General features: G+C 44.2%; 1 protein-coding gene across 3 annotated transcripts in view; it reads left to right on the top strand.

Annotated features, from left to right (window-relative positions):
• The window catches only part of LOC119135820 (neuron navigator 1-like), a 51,925-nt gene extending 32,456 nt beyond the window's left edge, over positions 1 to 19,469 (top strand). For 2 of the 3 annotated variants that reach the window (XM_037273778.1, XM_037273786.1), the window contains 26 exons: positions 6,094 to 6,232; positions 7,699 to 8,002; positions 10,067 to 10,820; positions 11,311 to 11,814; positions 11,990 to 12,031; positions 12,121 to 12,272; positions 12,479 to 12,661; positions 12,752 to 12,831; positions 12,957 to 12,980; positions 13,106 to 13,183; positions 13,589 to 13,672; positions 14,368 to 14,476; positions 14,542 to 14,663; positions 14,753 to 14,931; positions 14,996 to 15,158; positions 15,228 to 15,402; positions 15,519 to 15,607; positions 15,677 to 15,775; positions 15,843 to 16,014; positions 16,451 to 16,716; positions 16,791 to 16,942; positions 17,008 to 17,079; positions 17,170 to 17,375; positions 17,531 to 17,649; positions 17,709 to 17,897; positions 17,969 to 19,469. In XM_037273778.1, the coding sequence (XP_037129673.1) occupies positions 6,094 to 6,232; positions 7,699 to 8,002; positions 10,067 to 10,820; positions 11,311 to 11,814; positions 11,990 to 12,031; positions 12,121 to 12,272; positions 12,479 to 12,661; positions 12,752 to 12,831; positions 12,957 to 12,980; positions 13,106 to 13,183; positions 13,589 to 13,672; positions 14,368 to 14,476; positions 14,542 to 14,663; positions 14,753 to 14,931; positions 14,996 to 15,158; positions 15,228 to 15,402; positions 15,519 to 15,607; positions 15,677 to 15,775; positions 15,843 to 16,014; positions 16,451 to 16,716; positions 16,791 to 16,942; positions 17,008 to 17,079; positions 17,170 to 17,375; positions 17,531 to 17,649; positions 17,709 to 17,897; positions 17,969 to 18,049 (4,537 nt within the window). In that variant the 3' untranslated portion in view covers positions 18,050 to 19,469. Of the gene's footprint in view, positions 1 to 6,093; positions 6,233 to 7,698; positions 8,003 to 10,066; positions 10,821 to 11,310; positions 11,815 to 11,989; positions 12,032 to 12,120; positions 12,273 to 12,478; positions 12,662 to 12,751; positions 12,832 to 12,956; positions 12,981 to 13,105; positions 13,184 to 13,588; positions 13,673 to 14,337; positions 14,477 to 14,541; positions 14,664 to 14,752; positions 14,932 to 14,995; positions 15,159 to 15,227; positions 15,403 to 15,518; positions 15,608 to 15,676; positions 15,776 to 15,842; positions 16,015 to 16,450; positions 16,717 to 16,790; positions 16,943 to 17,007; positions 17,080 to 17,169; positions 17,376 to 17,530; positions 17,650 to 17,708; positions 17,898 to 17,968 lie in introns of all 3 variants that reach the window. The other variant, XM_037273769.1, reaches the window with a different exon arrangement.
• The last annotated feature ends 676 nt before the right edge of the window (positions 19,470 to 20,145 follow it).

Raw genomic sequence — 20,145 nt, forward strand, 5'->3', positions numbered from 1 at the left:
TGGGATGGACAATTTGTAGAGAGCCGCAGATGGTTTGTATGATGAGGATAACCGCTCCATACAGACTGACCCAGCATGTCAAGAATTTGAGGTTTTCAAGATACGATATTTTCTATGTGCTAGGCCTGTAGGGTAGGGTCTTTACGGCCCTATATGGAGCTGCGCTGATGGATAACGTAACACAGGGAAATACTCTTAGTACAGTGGCGCCTTGAGATGCTAGTGACGTTATTTTTTCCCCTTCAAATTCCAAGCATAAATGATTTTTTTTTTTTGCTTCAAATTGCAAGCAAAAATGCTAAATTGTTTACATTCAATTCAATTGTCATTGCTGTAAGCTATTATAAAGTAAAATATAATATTTTCCTTTAAAAAAAAGCCTGACATGCTGTTTTTTTGTTTTGGCTTCAAATTGGAAGCAAAAATGCTCTATACTGGCTATGTAGCAAAAATTGCTATTTTTTTCATTCAATTCAATTGTCATTGCTGTATGCTATTATTAAGTCAAATTTAAATTAAAAAAAAAAGCCTGACAGGATATACTAGTGTTCGAAACACAAGGATTACACAGATCGGTGTGTCTGCTTCCTGGCGATAGCAGCCTACGTGCTCCAAGATCTCATGTTGTTAACCATCTGTGCACCCCGAGCCGTATGTCCAGACGTTCTCGGTAGAAACAGGTAAACGGCATGTATGATGTAAGAGTTTCTCCACCCATCAATACGATAAACAGTGGCTGGATTATTCCCCAGCATTTTTTCTGAAAGATTTCATCAGCCGCCCTTTCCATCTCTCGCTCGGTCGGTGCCAATCTGGCACTGCCCTTTTTCCATTCGATTGAAAAGGCATCAGTGCCTTCTGATTTAGCCATTTCGGGTTAGGCCATGTGACACTGTGGATTTTATTAGGAGTGGAACTTTCCTGTCCACTGTCGACGTGCACAAAAGTCTTTCCGTGCATTTGCCAGCCAGTTTGGAGGGGACTCATTTTAACTGTGTACAGGCACAAACAAAATGCATAAATTGTCATTTATGTCATTCAACCCTGTTAGCAATCTGCAAGTGATGCAAAGAAGTTTTTTTTTCTTTATCAATCGGACAGACTGATGGAAGTCTTAAACTAACAATAAGAACGTGACAAAGAATGTGTTCATTTATTTAAATGAAACTGCTTATCAACTGCTAGCAGGCGCTTAAAGATTGCAGATTGGCCAGCTAACTTTTAGGAAGGATTTCTACCCCAAATCACTGCAGGGCCAGCTGTTTTGTTTCACTGCGCTTCATTTCGACACAGTTCCAGAGCATTGAAGGGAGAAGAGCGTGTATAGCTCTCTCCCAATCACTTGCAAAAACTACCATGCACGCTGCGATAAGCAATTATCTTAATAGCTTGTATTGTGGTGGAATAAAGAGGCTTGTTAATGGAAACGGACTATTTAGCTGAGCAGATAGCCAAGCCTTGAATATGCAATGCACAGTCATGGTGAGTTTATCCATCTTGTGTGCAGACGGGAACAACTGTTGGCCATTGATCTGCACAATTGGAAAAGCAGCAAAACCATTTCAAACGATTCTCGGTCGTAACTTTTGCCAGCTGAAATTAATTTTCCATGGGAAAGTGAATGACAAATCTGTCGAAAGATTTAATTTGCTGCCATTGTTTTGAGCGTCTTGACCCAGACACAGCGAAACATGTCGTCAGCACATGTTTCAGCCAAAAACAACTGTCTGAGAAATGTTTTTTAATCTCAAATTGTAATCTGTACATCTCCACGTGTCATCATTTCCTTGTTTCCTTGAACAGTCTGCCACGTTCATATTGAAAGATAAGTAAATACTATCCTAATGATTCCAATCTAGCGTAACAAGCTAATGTTGTTGCCATCTCGAAACATTAGCTTGAACGCTTTAGCAGCCTAAAGCCATTTGGGATTGATTAGCATCCTTGTTAATGGTGGTGGCTGACACTTTAATGTTGCTGTTAAAGGGTTTCATCCATGCAATGTTGTTCATTTCAAATGTGAAGTGATTTTCATGAAAGAAGTGCAGTGTCTTGAGATTGACCCCACTTATTGGTTTTCTGAGATGCAAGCAGTCGTTCAATGGAGCGTTTTGGTGAAGAATTCATCCAAAAAGATGCTTCAAATACTCCCTGCTTGAGGTTTGCTATCAAACAAAATTTAAAACAAATCATATTGCGCCTTGTATATTTAAAACAATCAAACTGTCTGAAGAAAGCCCGCTCCCCTTAACTCATGGCTAACGCTAACTAGCATCTATTTTGCTCGGTCATTTTCTGCCTTGAATGACTAATAATAGTGCCGCACTGATGAGCTCAGAAGAGCTGTGGTATTATGAATCCCACTCATCATGCATACAACATAATTGACTGCTTCAAAGAGGCAAAGACAGTCAGATTTTGAATAATTGCCTCAACTCATGATTTATATAAACTGGAGTACCAAATGGTCAAGCTGATGTGCTGTGCCACCGCGAATATCATCAAAATATTATCACCATATAACATATTGCTAGTTAATATGAAAATTGGGTCTGCTCTTGATGTTTAGAAGGATTGATGGGCCACTAGAGTGGGAGCATCCTGAGAAGGTTCCCCATCTGTCATCCCGCTTTTCTTTTGATGCTAGCCTTTTAAATCTTTTCCGGTTTCCCATCATTTTTACTATTCGTTCTTTTTCGAGGGCACTCGTGTTTCAGATGAACTTTTGTCTTGTCTTGCACAGTTGATGGTAGTTGGTGGGGCTAGCTCCCGCATGTTGACAGTTAAGTATTGATATCAGCTCTTGGCAGTAAAATTAAATTCCTTTATGTCACAAAAAAAGCCAGTCATGGGAAGCTTAAGATGTTTATCGTTGGAGAGATTTTCTTGAATTTCCAGTTTTAGGACTCACAGAGCGGAGAACAATGTAAGAGGATTGGATTCATTTGCATAGATCAAAGCTGAAAGCTCTTCAAGTTTTGGTGTTTCATTGATTAAGCCTTGATGGAACTAAATAGAATAATCATTTCAAAAATCCAGTTTGTAACCAAAGATGCTTTACATGTGTGCGCAAACAAAGAGGGGAAGCAATGCTAACGACACATGCTAATAAATAGTAACTCTCTTACCAGTTACTCATTACCAACTTGTTGATGTTCACTCAATACTTGCTCAAGTCATTATTTGGAGGTCTACTTGTTACTTTTACTCGACTCATAATATTAGGCAATGGTAATGTTGATATTTCGCTGCTCTACCCACCTTTAGCTAACAGTTTGGGTTATCATTATTGGTTTAGTCCCTATTTGCTCATCCATATTATCCCGGTGGTGTTAATTGATGTCTTGACTTTGTCTCCGAGTTCAGTTGAGTGGCACAAACCAGCCCAGTCAGTGTTTGTCTGTTTGCTGTGAACAAACATGTATTGCTTCATACATCTGGTGCTGTGCTGGTGTTGTGGTGCTGATGAACCACAGCTGCACGTCCCTCCCTCTGGGAGGTTTCTCCTCCAGCAGCCAAGGGTGTCCAATGAGGAAACAATGACATATTCATGTGTTGGGAAAGACTCTGAGGGGGTTCAGCACTGATGGGCTTTTCAACAGTCCTGCTGTATCAAAGTCCCACAGTGGGGACTTTCGCAATATGAAGAGAAACAACTTCAGTTCCTTGCTCTGAGAAGCAACCGAAACTTGAAACAGACGCCATCATTTAACAAATTCCACCCTAAATGATTGGTACTGTGCAATGTTGGCCAAAAAAATGGAGTCTCTTTCCGATTTAATATGTGGTCTACTTTTTTGCGCCAAAGATATTCATTCACAGGCCAGACAGGACAGGCTTCCTACCCCGATGGCTGTCATCAAGACCCCCCCAGGCAGTGGTGTGACCCACACAGGCACCCAACCGAAAGGCCCTCGACTCCCTTGTATTACAGTATAGCCATGACCTTATTAGGCCACCCCCCACTCTTTACTATAAGAGCAGTCTGACGTAATGACCCAAACGAGGGCACCCCCCCGACTTTTGAAACATGGCCCACTTCATGTTATCAAGCATGCACTTCCCCACATATAGAGGCTTTGCAGTCACGTGGTTTTATCACGTGATTTTGTGTTATGCCGCCATCTTGGCGGTCAACTAGTCAGCTCGTTCCTACGTGTTTGTATGGATTGTCTGATTTCTGCGCTACGTTTTCACCGATTTCTTCCGAATTATGGCTGATTTGCTATCCAACGAAGTTAGGCATTTGGATGAAGACTCCAAGAATCGTCACAGAGAGAAGTTGAACCTTGTTGGCACAACGGATCCGTACCTTTTACCGAGAAGCATGCTAAAATCGCCCGAGCATTTTGCAACAGCCGACCTGCCTGAACGCTCATATCCAGATATTTATAATTACCTCGTCGATTTGTTTTGTAATGGCATTTCATAACTTGACATATTAAAAAACTGAATAGAGTGAAATCATTCAGATACTGTACCTGTCTGTTCAAGTTGCTACCATTTTATTATTTGTTTATTTTTGCATGATGCCACATCTGATTGGCTTGAAAACTTAACCAATAAATATAATTCAATATTTACATTGATAACGTTTTCAAGCATCATGAAAAAATAAACACAAAATAAAAACGGGGGGGTGAACTGAAGAAATCATCCCATTCCCTGCCTTGCTGCTCTTGCTGCCTTTCTAAAAATGCACCAGCATTTTCAACAATCATATTTGTATCATCCCATATTGTATTATTTCACATTTTGTGAAACAAATCAGGGGTGAATAGTTTGTTTACATACCTGATATGAAGTCCTCATTGCATATCCTTGTGTAAATCGTAGGTTTCCATCGTTCACGACGAATATCCGCGATCCATTTATCACGTTTTTTCATGTTCGCCGGAAATCTATAGAAGCTAAGATTTGGTTTATCGCCTCGTCTATTGCTACATCCAACAGCACAGCAGGTATCCGGCATTTTTAAGCTCAAATAGCAGCAGATATAACAAGAAAGCGTGTGTGAGTCGTTGACCGGCACTGAAAAGTTGACCGCCATGATGGCCGCCAAGCTAATGTGGGTAGCTTGATGACGTCAGCTGCAAAGCCTCTATTGCAGAGTTTTTTTTTTTTTTACAATCATTTTTTTGAAGCAGGCGACAGATTTGTGTCTGATTCAAATCATGTCAGGATTGTGACCGCATTTGGTTTGGAGAGGAAGCAAACGGTTGTCCTAGCGCCGCGCCTGTAATTGTGGGTGCCATCGTGTGTATGTTCAGCACACATGTATATGTGCTTTAAGGCTATTTTTGGGAACGTAGGCTGAGATGATGTTGACTTGAATGTGTCGACGTGTCTTGCAGTGCTAGCGGGGATGGAAGTCGAGCAATGAGCCACAATGGCGATGAATTTTTCATCAAAGACAAAGTGGAAGACATTGAGCTAAATCTGTTGCTTGTGGTGCTTTAGTCATTCATTCTGCTTTACTTCTTAAACCTTTTTGACGGGATTCAATTCAATTACATTCAACTTCCTTTTGTCATCTCGAAATCAATCAGTTACAGGAGGTTATGTGCGGCATGATACTGCACTAAAGAATGCAACTTGTACCGTAATTTTCGGACTATAAGTCGCACCGGAGTATAAGTCGCACCAGCCATAAAATGCCCAAAAAAGTGAAAAAAAACATATATAAGTCGCTCCTGAGTATAAGTCGCCCCCCCACCCAAACGATGAAAAAAAACGCGACTTATAGTCCGAAAATTACGGTAATTCAAAATATTCAAATTTATGGCGATGTTTGTTAATTCAACAAAGCTCTACAGCACAGGTGTCAAACACAAGGCCCGGGGGCCAGTTACGGCTCGCCACAAAATTTTATTTGGCCCGCGAAGACAAATTGTGTCAATACTAAAATTACAAATTGTCTTCGAGATATCGCTAGCAGTTTTTATTAACATTCAACTTTTTAAAATATTTGAACAGTTTTTACTGAATTTCAAAATTAGGTCGACATGACCTGTGACTGAACATACTCGGAAAATCTTTTTAAGAAACCGACACAAATGTCGACATCGTCCGACCAACTCTTTTGTCTTCTAGCTGGGACGAAAGCAGTTCCATCAGCAGCGGCCTGAGTGACGGCTCGGACAATCTGAGCTCCGAAGAGTTCATCACAAGCCCCACCCTCAACTCACTTCCTTCCACGCCCATTGGCTCCCGCAGAAACTCGGCCGTTGTGGTAAGTGCCGCATGTTCACACTCACGCACAGCCTCATTAGGTATTCTGTGCACACACTCATAATTTCGGAATGCTATTAGCGCCTCTAACATTTGAAGAGATGCGTTTAGTCCAATGTGCTAATGTGCAATCTAACAAGTCACTGAAGCTGCGGCAGGGATGTGATGGGACTTAATGCGAGTGCTGTAGGGGGATTTTTAGAGAGGGATACAGTGAAGCACAGGATTCGGCGTAACCATAGAAACAGTACTGCGGGGGATGCTGAGAGTGCGGCTCTTTGTCTTGTCCTGTAAGTGAGCGACGGGTCTCGGACTCACGCACGTGCACATCTGCGGTCCGGCATCCGGGTCATTGAGCTAGAAGAACCTATTAAGCGTCTCTCCCCATGCCTTGTTGCTGGATTCATGGAAACCATTGCCCCCCCCCCCCCCCCTCCGTGGTGGCATTACCATGGCAACCAAGCATCACATCATCATGTGGCCCATATTGTCTGATAGACGCACATTGATTATATTTAAAGATGATCTCTTAGATGATCCTGTTTTGTCTGTAAAATGTTCTTCCCAAACTTAAACTGCTTGAGACATACTTTAGTATTCTCGAAAGTGGGACAAAGGGTGGAGAGAAACAAGTTCATGGAAATGGATTTGCTTATCTTTACATGTATGTGTGTGACCCCGTGGGGTCGATTGGCTTTTCATAAAAAAAGGAATCCAGCCCGATGAAGTGACTGGGAGCAACTGTCACAGATGAGGTCTTGTCTTTTAACATAAACCGTTGCACTTGTTAAGCCTTTGCTTCTTGTTTCACCATCGTATTGTTTCAACGTTGATTGCCGCCCGACTTGTTGAACCAGATTTTCGACAAGTCCGTTGTAAGCGACACCTGCAGCTTGGTAGCTGCGTGCTGCCTGAGGTAGTTTTTGTTTGCCACTCGGGGATGCGTGGAGTAAGTTTGGGACTACGGATATGCTTGACTTCAAGTTCTCATTGGACTTTTTCAGACATGCAGTGGATATAAAAAGTCTACACACCCCTGTTTGAATGCTGGGTGTTTGTGATGAAGGATTTTGGATAAAAGCTAAGATTTTTTTAAGGTTCAGTGAAAGCAAGGTTCAATTTATATATGTTTCTGAAGCTGCTGTGAAGATGTAAAAACAGATGAGCAGATAAGCATTACCAAATACCAAAACAATTTTGCACTTTCTCAGCGTGAAATCTGAGCCTGTTTAGTGGAACATAAATCCGATACACTCGCAGGAAGCTCGGAGTATAACAATGGTAACATGCACCATTTTTTAAAAGTAATTAATCAATGTATTTATTTATTTGCTAGCTTGCTTGCTTATTTATTTATTTATTTATTTATTTATTAAAAATTCGTCAGCTGCAGTTTTTAAGTGATCCCACAAAATAATGAAAAAAGTTTCTCTCACTTGTCTAAAAATATTTTGTACGTCTTTCTAGATGCGCACAGATGCTGAGAAAAGGTCTCTGGTGGAAAGCGGACTTTTGTGGGACAGTGACCATGCCAAACCCAGCCGGAAGAGTTTGGGAAGCAGCACCTACGATACAGGAAGCCTCAAGTCCGAGTCCGACAATAAATGGAAAAAATCCCGGCCGCTGGCGGACGGTCACGAAGGAGTAAAGGGTGAACTAAAGAAACCTCAGACGCTGGTGTATGGGAACGCCTTGAAGAAGGGAAGGAACCCACCGGTGGCAGTCACCTCACCCATCACGCACACACCTCCCAGTGGGCTCAAAGTGGCAGGTGAGCGCGGTCCGTCGCTTTTCTAAGCAGATAAATAAACGGCATTGCTTAGTATTCTGTGTTGCGCCAGTCCCACACCCACACATCGTGACGGACACACTCGCCGTCTTTGTTCGCAACACATTCACCCGCAGCTGCAGCCCACCCTCTGGGCCAGTCGTGAGTAGTGCCATGTATCAAACGCCCATCGCCACCCACTCCCTTCCTGACAGCCAACCATACACACACACACACATAGGCATTGAAAAACCTTTTTGTTTTTTTATTCTTCTTCCCTTTTCCTTTCTTTTTATAGCTGAGCTTGCTGTTGAATCATTCCTAAAAAAAATTGGATGTGTTTTCGGGATGGGACATTTGAGATTGTGCCAGCTGTAAAAAGTGTCACACTATTAAAAAAAAAGAACACATTCATTTGCATTAAGGTCTTACAATTGTGGGGATTGTGCAGCTCCTTTTTAAGCACGTCATCTTTGTGCTGTTTATGTTCGGGCACGCGTGTGTGTGTGTGTCCACTCAAAGAACAACAGGATATTAGCCATGCTGTTCTGTGCCTGTCTACATAGGCAGTGGCTATATAAACAGTTTTTTTTTTTCTCCGCGCAACTATCCTGTGATTAAATCACCATGAACCAAACTGACCATCTGTCGCGTTTTGTACCAGCTTATTATGTACAATATGTACCTTACAGTTGGTAAAAATAACTCAATCTGTTCATTTTACACAGTTATTTGTGCCTCTGTCATTTTTCCAAATCAAAATGACAATAAAGACAAAAATAGTCTGGACGATTATGTAGAATTGATTGCAGGGCTCTCTTTGGCTGCCGGCACTTGATGTTTTAATAGCATTCTTTTCTCCTCGGCTATTTTCTCTCTATCAGGGGGCACTTAGTTAAACGCCCACCTTGGTAAATATAGTGTTTCAAGTTTTGCACTGTTTAAAAGAGTTATATAAAAAAAAAAATACATTGGGGTCCTCATTAGTCATATGAGTTCGTTTTTGTCGAATCCAGCCAAAAATCAGACTGGCGTGTGGCTGTAAAATAAAACGACCACCTTCGAGATTAACAACCTTACTTGGTCAGTAAGTGTCACTTTTGAGCCAGTGTTCATTTCTGTCACTGACATAAAGCCATTGCGGCCGAGGACAAAGATGCTTGTTATGCGGATGAATGTTTCACATGTCTCGCATGTCTGCTTTATGAAGCCGGCCGGGTGGGTGCCCGCAGCTGGCGCCCATAAAATGCCAAAGAATTACTCTCATTCTGCCTGTAAACTTGATTCTTACTGTAAGTGTAACCTTGTGGCCGTACAATACATTCAAACTTTCCAGTACATGGCCACATTTTTTATATTGTGAAAAACGTGACGCGTCATATTGCTAAGCGCAACATTAACTGGGAAATGTGCGTGTGCATTTTGCGGGTTTAACAAAAACTGTTAAGTGACTCCAGATGGCTGCACGCCGGTGGGTCTCATTCAACAGCAGTTCTTTGACTGTGTTAATAATGTCTTGTATATAAACCTTTCTAACAACTCTCATTGGATACCAATTGAAAGCACGAGCATTGTTAGCTTTCAATTTCTCTCGCTGACTCATAAAGGTCTTTTTTTCACCTAATAACTTTCATGTCAGTCGCACTAATTTGCCAATGGGGTCACACGTGAAGTGTGAGTCGTGGAGTTTTCTCCTTCAGATGTCTCGTCAAGTTTTGTTTGACAACGTTCCACGGACGTTAGCGGCCGCAGACACGCTTTTGCTAATGTGAGCGGTGGTTTTCCACAGCCGAATCACCGCAGCTGTGACACTCACATAAACATGACTGGAAAGTGAAGATTTTCTTTTCTTTTTTTTCTTTTCGGAGTTGATCAGAATGGAAAAGGCGAGTAAGTGCATGATAAGCATGCAAAGCTGACGCTGGCTGTGAGTCAGGGCACGGTTTCATCAGCTGTCAGACTTGTCGGGGTTCAGATAAAAGATCACATCCTGATTTGATTCGCTGGGGATTATTCAGCATGAGAGAGACTTTTATTCAGCCTTTTCTTTTTTTTTACTCTCTACAGGTACAGCGAAGACAGATACCAAGCCTTCCGATAAATCTCGCTTAGCATTGAAAAACTCCAGCCTTCAGCGCTCGTCTTCTGACGCCGGGAAAGAGCAGCGCAATGGGAGCGCTCCTAGCGAGCCACGTAAACCTCCATCGGGTCTTGCCAGGCCATCCACCGGAGGGAATTTTGGTTTCAAAAAGCCCACCCCAAATAATAGTTCATCCGCCGTGAGTGCAGGTGGCAACGTTCCCAAGACATCTGGTATTCCTGTCAAACCGGCAGCAGGCGGACGCAAGACCAGTTTGGATGTCTCCAACAGTGACCAGAGTGGATTTTTGTCTCCAAATGCCAGGACGTCCCTCCAGTACCGCTCTTTGCCGCGCCCAGCCAAGACAAGTACCTTGACTCTAACCCGGCCGAGTTCAGCGCGTCTGGTGAGCGCCACCGTGGACGCCGGCTCCGGGCTGACCAAACCTTCCGGCACGCCCCTCCAGGGCCCGAGGCTCAAAGAGCAGACCGGATTTAATCCTGCAGTAGGACTGACTAAAACGGGCAGTCGGGGGATCCCGAGTCCGGTCAATCAAACGGACAGAGAGAAGGAGAAGGAGCGAGCCAAAGCTAAAGCCGTGGTGTCGGACTCGGAGTGTGGAGGCGGATCTTCGAAGGCCGCTCGGGCGCAGGCCGCTACGGAGAACGGAGGAGGGAGGCTGCAGGGGCTCAGACCTCCCAGTGGCAAGAGCACAGATCTGTCATCGTCAAACTCACACAGGTGCTTAAGATGCTTTATACTCTCAAGCAATGATTCCCAATCAAAGAAAAATATATAGCTATGACATTTGAGGAAAAAAAATCACCTGTTGCTGAACCCAACCATTAATTCATAAATATGACTTCATATATGGACATGACATACTGTAAAATGTATACCGTAATTTTCGGACTATAAGTCGCACCGGAGTATAAGTCGCACCAGCCATAAAATGCCAAAAAAGTGAAAAAAAAACATATATATGTATATAAATCGCTCCTGAGTATAAGTCGCCCCCCCACCCAAACTATGAAAAAAAACGCGACTTATAGTCCGAAAATTACGGTACATATTTTACCAAACAAAATGCCTCAGTATGAATGAATAGATAGATAAATAAATAAATACAGACATAAATGCAGAAATTTCAACGCAAAGTAAAGAAATAAAAGTTATGAGTTTTAAAATGGAATTCCTACGCGTGACTGTGCATTTGTTTCTTTGTCTCCAGACTGCCTGGCTCGCGAGGCCTGACCAAGCCTCTGTCAGTTTCCCATCTGGACAAGCTGAACTCCAACAACCCGGAGGTCATCGCAGCTCCGGACTCCTTGCCTCCGAAGATCCCCCCTTACTCAAAGCTTCAAGAACTAGCCAACTCCACGAGCGGGCCCCGCCTCACCCCCAGCCCCGCCCCTTTGCTCAACGTCAACTCTTCGGCCTGCTTCTCCGTCTCGGGCTTCGGCTTGGGGCCTCGGCAAGTGACTTCTCTCGGGCTGGAGGGCGGCGTCAGGAGCACCTCTCCCCTGCTCTACCCTCGCATGTCTGGTCTGCATCGCAGCATGGAGTCCTTGCCTCTCCAGATGAGCGTGGCTTCCGATCTGCAGCAGAGGGGGCGGGAGAACTCGGTGAGAAGCTACAACTCCAGCCAGTCCAGAGAAGACGAGCGACGTGACGACAAGGGGCCCCCGGCTAGCTGGAGCTCTGGGAATAAAGTGTCCATGACAGAGACTGACAGGTGAGACTAAATCAAGTATTCTGGAATATAGCGCCATCTAGAGGTTAGCTGTGGCACTGCTTGTGAAGCTGTCCTTGTCTTTTTCATTTCAAAACAATGTTGGGCTTGTCATCAAAGTCATAGTTACCAGTTCAATCCAAGATTTACTCGTCATGTTATTGTTTGATTCCTTCAGTTGTCAGAGGGACAGAAACACTCTGCCAAAGAAAGGTTTAAGGTAAGCTAATCTGCTAAAACTGTTTTCAAACGCATTTCCGTTGTTTGACGAATGAACTCATCGGCAGCGCCTTTGTCCTCTCGCTGTAGTTTCAGCAGTGCCTCCCATGTTGACTGTGATGGAAAGGAGAAAGGAGAGAGGAGACACTCTCATAGTATTCTCAGCATGAGCGACTCGCTCACTCTTCCCATGTCTTCCTCGCCGACGACGTCCTTGCACCGCTCCACCGTTAACAGTACAGGTGTGTCTAGCTCATTTGATTTATTCAGTCATTTATTTTCCAAATATATTGTATTGATACGCTATTTGCCCAAATTCAGCAACCACTTGCACAATCCAGATCGATCTCAGAAGCTGTGCCAAATATTTTGCTTTCGCAATTGACATTTTTATCGTACATGCAAACATGGCCATTCATGTGTAAGTGACCATCTCCCACCTCGCCAGTGCCAAGCCCGCTTGGTGGACCTCCAAGGATGACTCGGTCCAACAGCATCCCAACACAAGACGCGTCCACCGAGCTTTACGTGGCGTCTCCGCTTGGAAGCACGTTATCGCTGGCCGAACGGCCCCGCAGTTTAGGAATGGTTCGCTCTGGATCCTTTAGAGACAAGGAGATGAATGATGAAGGTAAGACAACATATTAGATATATATTTTTAAATTCATTATTTATTTGTATTTATTCATTTTTTTAATTGCTTTGCAATTGATATTTTCAGTTCACGGGTCTGTGATCTCTTTGGCGTCCAACGCCTCGTCAAGCTACTCGTCAGTGAGTGGCAATGCCATTCATTCGCAGGTAGCTACAAATGAGTCGGCTCTTCCTCCTCCTCCTCTTCTTCCTCTCCCTTTGCTCTCTTCCTTCTCTGGAGAATGCCCCGTCTTTTGCTAACCTCTCCACTTTTCTTCCCGCTGCATCCAAAGGCAGAGGAAAGGATACAGGGCGAGGTGCGTGTTGCTTCCACTGCTCTGTCACTTCCCTTCCTTTCCCTGTTGTGTGATGTGAAGAAATTGAAATTGTGTTTGTGTTTGAGCCATATTTGGAAAAAACATGTTTTTTTCTTTCCCTTCAGCAAATTCGAAAGCTGAGGAGAGAATTGGAGTCTTCCCAGGAAAAGGTGTCAAATCTGACCACGCAGTTGTCAGCCAATGTAAGTTACACCCAAGATGATTTTTTTCGAAATAAAAAAAAAAAAATTCTACTGTGTATCACACATTAGCCAACGGACTTTAGTATTTACACTGTTTAAAAAAAAAATCCAATTTGTAATTTTGGAGGCGAAAGCTGTCATTTTAATTGGAACAACTTTCAAATATAAATGATCAACATGTAAACAAACAATGTTAGTAAGAACAACAAAGCAAAGAAATTGTTATCTCCAAAAACAAAATGGACTGATTCCTTTAAGTTGGGGGACAAGGCACAGGTAGTTCTGTAAAGTCCATATTGTTGAAAATGCAGGAAAGACAAACCCTAAATTAATCAAATAGGGAAAACTTGATGTTTGACCTTGAGAATGAGCATTTTGATTTTGATGCTGATATTTTTCAAACAGGCAAACCTGGTGGCCGCCTTTGAGCAAAGTCTTGCCTTAATGACAACCCGACTGCAGAGCCTGTCGATAAGTCACGAGCAGAAGGTAACCAACAACACACACAAGCATGATTTCCAGTTGTATGTATCAGAAAAGTAAATGAACTAGCTTGCCGGGACCCAAGCATATTTCAGGGGGGACCAGTGCCCTCGCGGCCCCCCCCGTCTAGCTCCGCCACTGAGCCAGCGTCAGCATCTTTGGCGGCGTGCAGCGAGGTGACTTTAATGACAGCCTGCGGCAAGGAGGAATGCGGCTTGGGGGCCCTCGCCGCACTTGCACTGTGATCAAGGGAAAAGGGATCAGTCAAAGAAAAAGCTCAGTCAAGCCTCAATCATTTTGCGTGTGCATTCCGACATTCTCCTCCCGTCGTACGGGCACGGAGAGAGTGTGAATAAAGCCATCCGAGCCGGCGGGGCTGGCTGTCGGCTGTGTGTTTAAATGCCAGGAGTCTCTCGCGGCGTTTCACGCCTTGCTGCTTCCGCTCAAAGGCTCGATCTTTTGTTGTCGGTGCCGACGCGCCGGTCCATCCAGGAGCGCAATCTCCGTAACCTCGAGGAGACGCGGCTTTCCAGTGCACCGCGGATGACTTGAGCGCACAATAAGCAGCACTGTATGGGGCTTGAGCTTTGAAGTCGTCCCATTTTCAGGGTCAAGCCTCCCACTGTTTGTTTTTATTACAAGAAAAACAGCAGACATTCCTCCTCCTACAGGAATCTTTCCCCCCCTCCCCCTCTGCACAGGACTCTGAGCTGATGGAGTTGCGCGAGACCATCGAATCGCTGAAGGTCAAAAATGATGAGGCGCAGGCCGTCATACACGTAGCCTTAAACCACGAAGATAACGATAAAGGTGAATACATTGATTGTGATGACTTCCTCTGCACTTTTTCTGATGAGTCCCGTGCTTTTCCTCAGACGGGCGTATGCGTCGCCAGAACTCGTGTGAAAGCATCTCCAGCCTCAACAGTCTGACCAGTTTGTCAAGTGTAGGCAGCTTGAAGGACCAGGATGCCAAAAAGAAGAAGAAAAAGAGCTGGGTAAGAAAGAACACAGCTTGTTATGTTTGCTTTGAATGACTTGATCATCATTTTTGGTTTGACCCATCCGTCCGTCCGTCTCTCTGTAGTTGAGAAGCTCCTTCAACAAGGCCTTCAGCATTAAGAAAGGCGCCAAAACCTGCTCAGACATTGAAGAAATAGTCACACCTGACTCCTCCGCTCCAAACTCACCAAAGATGCTTCACGAAGGAGCGGATTCAGGAGAGAACGTGTCCCTCAAAACGTCCACGTCCGACATCTCCTCAAAGTAAGAGTTGACGTCGAAACTCGGGATTGATTTCATTTTGACAAACCCGTCGCGGTCGTTCCAGGATCATCGGGATCACCGAGGAGGACGAAGGTGGCGAGAGGGCCGTGTCGGAGCTCCGCTCGGAACTGTGGGAGAAAGAGAGGGAGCTGACAGACATCCGACTGGAGGCTTTAAATTCCGCTCATCAGCTGGAGCAACTCCGAGACGCTATGGACAACATGGAGGTTGGCTTGGTCCCCCTAACGAGGCTCCACGCAACTTTTTGTCTTATTTCATTCCCGCTTGTATTCCAGTCAACAGTGGAAAGCCTGAAAGCAGAGAACGATCATCTGAAAATCGGAAGTCACGGTCCCACCTCATCCGCATCGCAGCCTTCGGGGTTGGCCTCTTTCTTGGGGACATCGCTGAGACAGCCAATGTCCCTCACTAAGTCCTTCAGCCTGAGTCTGAATGATTCCAAAGGTCCAGGCAAGTGACAGCCACGCAAACTTGACCCGTTTCTAGCGGCCTCTACTGGCCCTTGAGGGCTTGCGCAAGTGTACCTAATAGTTTGCCGATATGCTGAATTTGTTTTCGTCCTTTAGACATGTCTTCAGGCAACATGTTAGGCTTATCCACTCAGCCAGCAGAGGTGTGCGCGCAAGTTCTGGTTTGCTTTACGGATCCAGCTGAGGTAAACACACGTTTTTTTGCGTGCTTCATTTTGAATAGTTGAGAAATTGCGCCCCCTGTCTTTCTGTAGGAGCAGAAACAGCAGCAGGAACATTACCTGGGATCAGTCACGATCGGCGAGAAGACCGAATGGGCCTATCTGGACTCCATGATAGCCAAGACATTCAGAGTATGTTGGGTGTCTCTGTTGTGGGGTTTTCTAGATTTTGCTCAATTTTGGGCTCTTTCTTGCTCAGGAGTACCTCACTCAAGTGGACCCGACAGCCAGCCTGGGTCTCAACTGCGATTCGCTGCACATGTATGAGCTGAGCCAAGGAGCACTAAGGGTCATAGGAGGAGACAAACCTCACGCCTCACCGCATCGATGTCTCAGTGGCAGTCCGCCTCGCATTTTTGTCACCCTGAAAGGTTAGGAGCTCAAATGTTGACGAGGCAAAAGGGGAATAAGATTCAATAAGTTCAATCAATTTGAGTATTGTAGAAAAGTTTCTTTATTTTGCTCGTTAAATGTGTTATAGTTAAATATAAATGATTCAATTAGAATGTATCGCATGCAAGTTAAATACAAATTTGAGCTGAATTCAAGTTAGTTTGTAAAATTTGAACTGTAAAAGTTAAATGCAACTGAACTGTAATTTAAAAAAAAAAAACTCTACTAAAAAGAAACATAATCCACTGTTTATGCAGTTTGAATAATTCCGCAATTCCTCTTTTACCACTAGAGGGAGACATACACTTTATGTTTTCACTTTACATTGCGACAAATTTTTTTTTTCGGGGGCGGGGCTATTTCCCTTCTGGCTTTTATCGGATTAATAAATGCCCTTTTATATTTACCCATCAGGTCTTGAAGAACAAAGTGTGGACTCCCTGGTATTCGAGACCCTCATTCCCAAGCCCATGATGCTGCATTACATCAGCCTTCTGCTAAAGCACCGGCGTCTGGTCCTCTCTGGGCCCAGCGGCACAGGGAAGACTTACTTGGCCCAGCGTCTGGCCCACTACCTCATGCAGCGCAGCCACAACAACTTGCCTGAAGGGGACAGCGAGCCTTCCTTCATGGGCCGCGGCACCACCGTCTCCTTCAACATGCATCGGCAGACGCAAAAGGTAACCTCGCTCATAGTTGAACAAAGTGGCCAAAGGAAAATGACGCTTCATCTCACCGTTACTTGCTCCCGCAGGAGCTGCAATTGTATCTGTCCAATCTAGCCAATCAGATCGACCGACAGAGCTGCAGCGAGCATCCGCTGGTCGTGATCATCGACGACATCGGTGACGCCGCCGTCGTCACCGAGCTCATTAACGGCGCGCTCACCTGCAAGTATCATAAATGGTGAGTTGAATCATTAAGCCAAAGAAAGATTGGCAAGTAAAACACGTTTTGCGTGGCTGTTTCAGTCCTTACATCATCGGAACGACCAATCAACCCGTGAAGATGTCATCGAACCATGGACTGCACCTCAGCTTCAGGTTAGCATAGTAACATGTTATTGTGAAGACATATTTGACTTGACTTTTAATTTTGCCACCTCTGACATCAGTCTGCCACCTCGTCCACAGGATGCTTTCTTTCTCCAATAATGTGGAGCCAGCCAATGGCTTCCTCTTGAGGTACCTCCACCGTAAAGTTGTGGAAGCCTACCAGAAGAAAGAGCATGACGCGTCGCAGCACCAGGACCTCCTCTGCGTTCTAGACTGGGTCCCCAAGCTCTGGTACCACCTCCACACGTTTTTGGAGAAACACAGCACTTCAGATTTCCTCATAGGTAAGACACGTAAAATGCACCATTACAGAGGATGGCATTCAATGAAACGCTAAGCCACCGTTTAGTGGTCGACAGTGGAACTAACGGATTAAAAAAAAACAGGACCACAAACCTGACCACATTGTGACCCAGCAATTGTGTCATTCCCACATCAGGTCCTTGCTTCTTCCTGTCATGCCCCGTGTCAGTGTCCGAGTTCAGAAAGTGGTTCATTGACCTGTGGAACCACTCCATCATACCGTACCTTCAGGAAGGAGCCAAGGACGGCATCAAGGTGAGCGCGCATGCAACAAGTGCAGTCATTCCGACATGCTCACGAGTTTGGTTGTCCAGGTGCACGGCCAGAAGGCGGTGTGGGAGGATCCTGTGGAGTGGGTGAGAGGGACCCTCCCTTGGCCCGGCGCACAGCAGGACCAGTCCAAACTCCATCACCTTCCGCCACCAAGCATAGGACTGCACAACGAAGAGAAGAAGCCCCCCAAAGACACGCCTCCGCCCAGCACGTTGGAGTCCGATCCCTTGGTGAGTTTTTCCCCTCAATGAGATCCGCACAAGAACTTCAACTCGACTCTGTGTGCCTTCCCTGTTCAAAGATGATTATGCTGCTGAAGCTGCAGGAGTCGGCAAACAGCGTCGAGTCGCCGGAGCGAGACTGCAGCCCGCATCCACTTTGAGGAGAAACTTCAACGATAATACCTTGCCTCAGCAAAAACAAACTTTGCAAGTCGGAGCGATCACGAGACGTTTTTTTTTTCCCTCCACAAGCACGAAGACCAGTCCGGACTTGTGTTTCTCCCCATTCTGGGTGCTTGCTCAACGCCAAAATTGCACTTTATTTCCAATTTGTGACAACTGGACTTGAACGTGTCAAAGGAGAATCTTGCAGTTAAGCAGTAATACCGCTAGGTGGCAGCAGCTGCTGCTTCCACACCACAGCGTCAATCAAAACATGCGCAGAACAAAAAAGTGCTTGTTTATGTCACCCAGACGATTCTTGTTACCGTTTGAAAACTCTTTTTTGTGATAGATGCATCTTTTGTAGGATTTTGTACCAAATCATCTTCACTAATAATCAGCCATGTGCAGCAAATATTGTCTCATTTCATACGTGGAGTCACAAAACCAAACGAGTGCTTCCGCTCTTGCTGCTTTGTTCATCACAGACATTTGACATTTCTTTTTCACGGATTAACAACTGGAAGTCTCCTTTTTCTTTAGCCCATTTTTTATGATAACCATAAGGAAGTGCCCCCCCCCCCCCCTCCAATGTTCCTTCCATGTTCTTGTACTTTGCAAACAAGGTGCTGACGTAAATTGGAGACGCGATGCCTACGTCTGCCTGTGCCTGAAAGCCCCGATTGGCCTGAAACCAACCGCCTTTGTGTCGCTTGAATGCACCACCCCGAGGCCTCCATTTAAAATAAGTTATCATAAGACGCGGCTCATCACGATTATGATTCGAACATTTGCTTGGTCAGGTGGAAGACGAATGGGCTGCTAAGACGTGTGTGATTTCATGAGTGTGGAAAAACTGGACAAACAAGTAGTTGAAGAAATGTTTGCAGATGACATAATGTTGCCATTTTTCCGTGTTTCCCAAAGCTCTTACTTTGATTGGACCTATCGCGTTTGTTAAAAAAGAAAAAAAAAAGGAAAGAAAACGTTCCTCTTTTCACCTTGTTTTTAAAAACCTTTTCTTATGCAAATATTTGTAAATATTTATTTCTCTTTTGTACATGACATCACAGTTGTACACACTGTAAATAGCCAGTGCATCTGCGACAACAATCCTGAAAAAGAGTGTAAATGAAAATGCGAACGGTTCTGATTTTAAAGCGGGCTGAAGTTTGTACGGCATTTTCCCGTAACCGCATTACATCGAGCTCCGGACAACAAAGTTCTACGTTTGGTTTTTAGACCTGTGACGTGTTGTCCACTTGAGAGGCAACTTTTTTTTTTTTTTTCCCCCAGCGTGCCTGTTTTAAGTTAAGTATTTGTTTGCTACATATAATAAATCATATTTACATTTAAGGTTATATTGACATTTTCAAATTGGAAGCATATTCATGAAGAATAAAGCTGTCTTCCCTTTTATTTTGTTGTGTTGATCTTTTCCTCTTCATGTCTCGGCAAAGGGGGACTTTCAGACTTTCACGCTACGAGCACTCGTGATTGACAAGCCATTACGCAATAGAAAACATTTTATTTATTTTGAACTTTTTTTCCCTGGGGTGTGGTGCTGCACATGCCAGGCACTGGCCCTGAGTAGACACATTTGTATATGGACTTTATTTGAAGGGCAGGGATCATTCTTTTCAGACAAGTTATTTGTTTTATTTATCGTTATCAACTGTAACGATTGTAAATGAATTTGAGCTATATTCGTGCCTGCGGGTTTTTATGTATCAGTGTTAAGAAAGTTCATTTTCTGCGCCGACTAGTTCAAATTTTAAATTTGTTCACTTTGTAGTTCATTATTGACATTTTATGAACTGAGTTCATCGTTCCAAAATTGAAAGGTTCATAGTTCTTTTCTTCCCCTCGATCAAAAAAATAAAAAGGTTGCTGCAAGCTCTTACCCTCTGGCATATTGAAATTTTCTTCTTTTTTTTTTTTCTCTCTCATTGTTTTCACCCATTCCATTCACACTAGTATCCAGGTGCTGCTATCAACCTACAATCTCAAATTGGATAGTAAGGCTTTTTTTAGTTAAAAAATGACCATGTCTAGTTTTAAGTTAAAAAAATACCATTCATAGGAAGGTTTTTTT

This window comes from Syngnathus acus, chromosome 2 (genome assembly GCF_901709675.1).
Source record: "Syngnathus acus chromosome 2, fSynAcu1.2, whole genome shotgun sequence".
Classification (NCBI taxonomy): domain Eukaryota; kingdom Metazoa; phylum Chordata; class Actinopteri; order Syngnathiformes; family Syngnathidae; genus Syngnathus; species Syngnathus acus.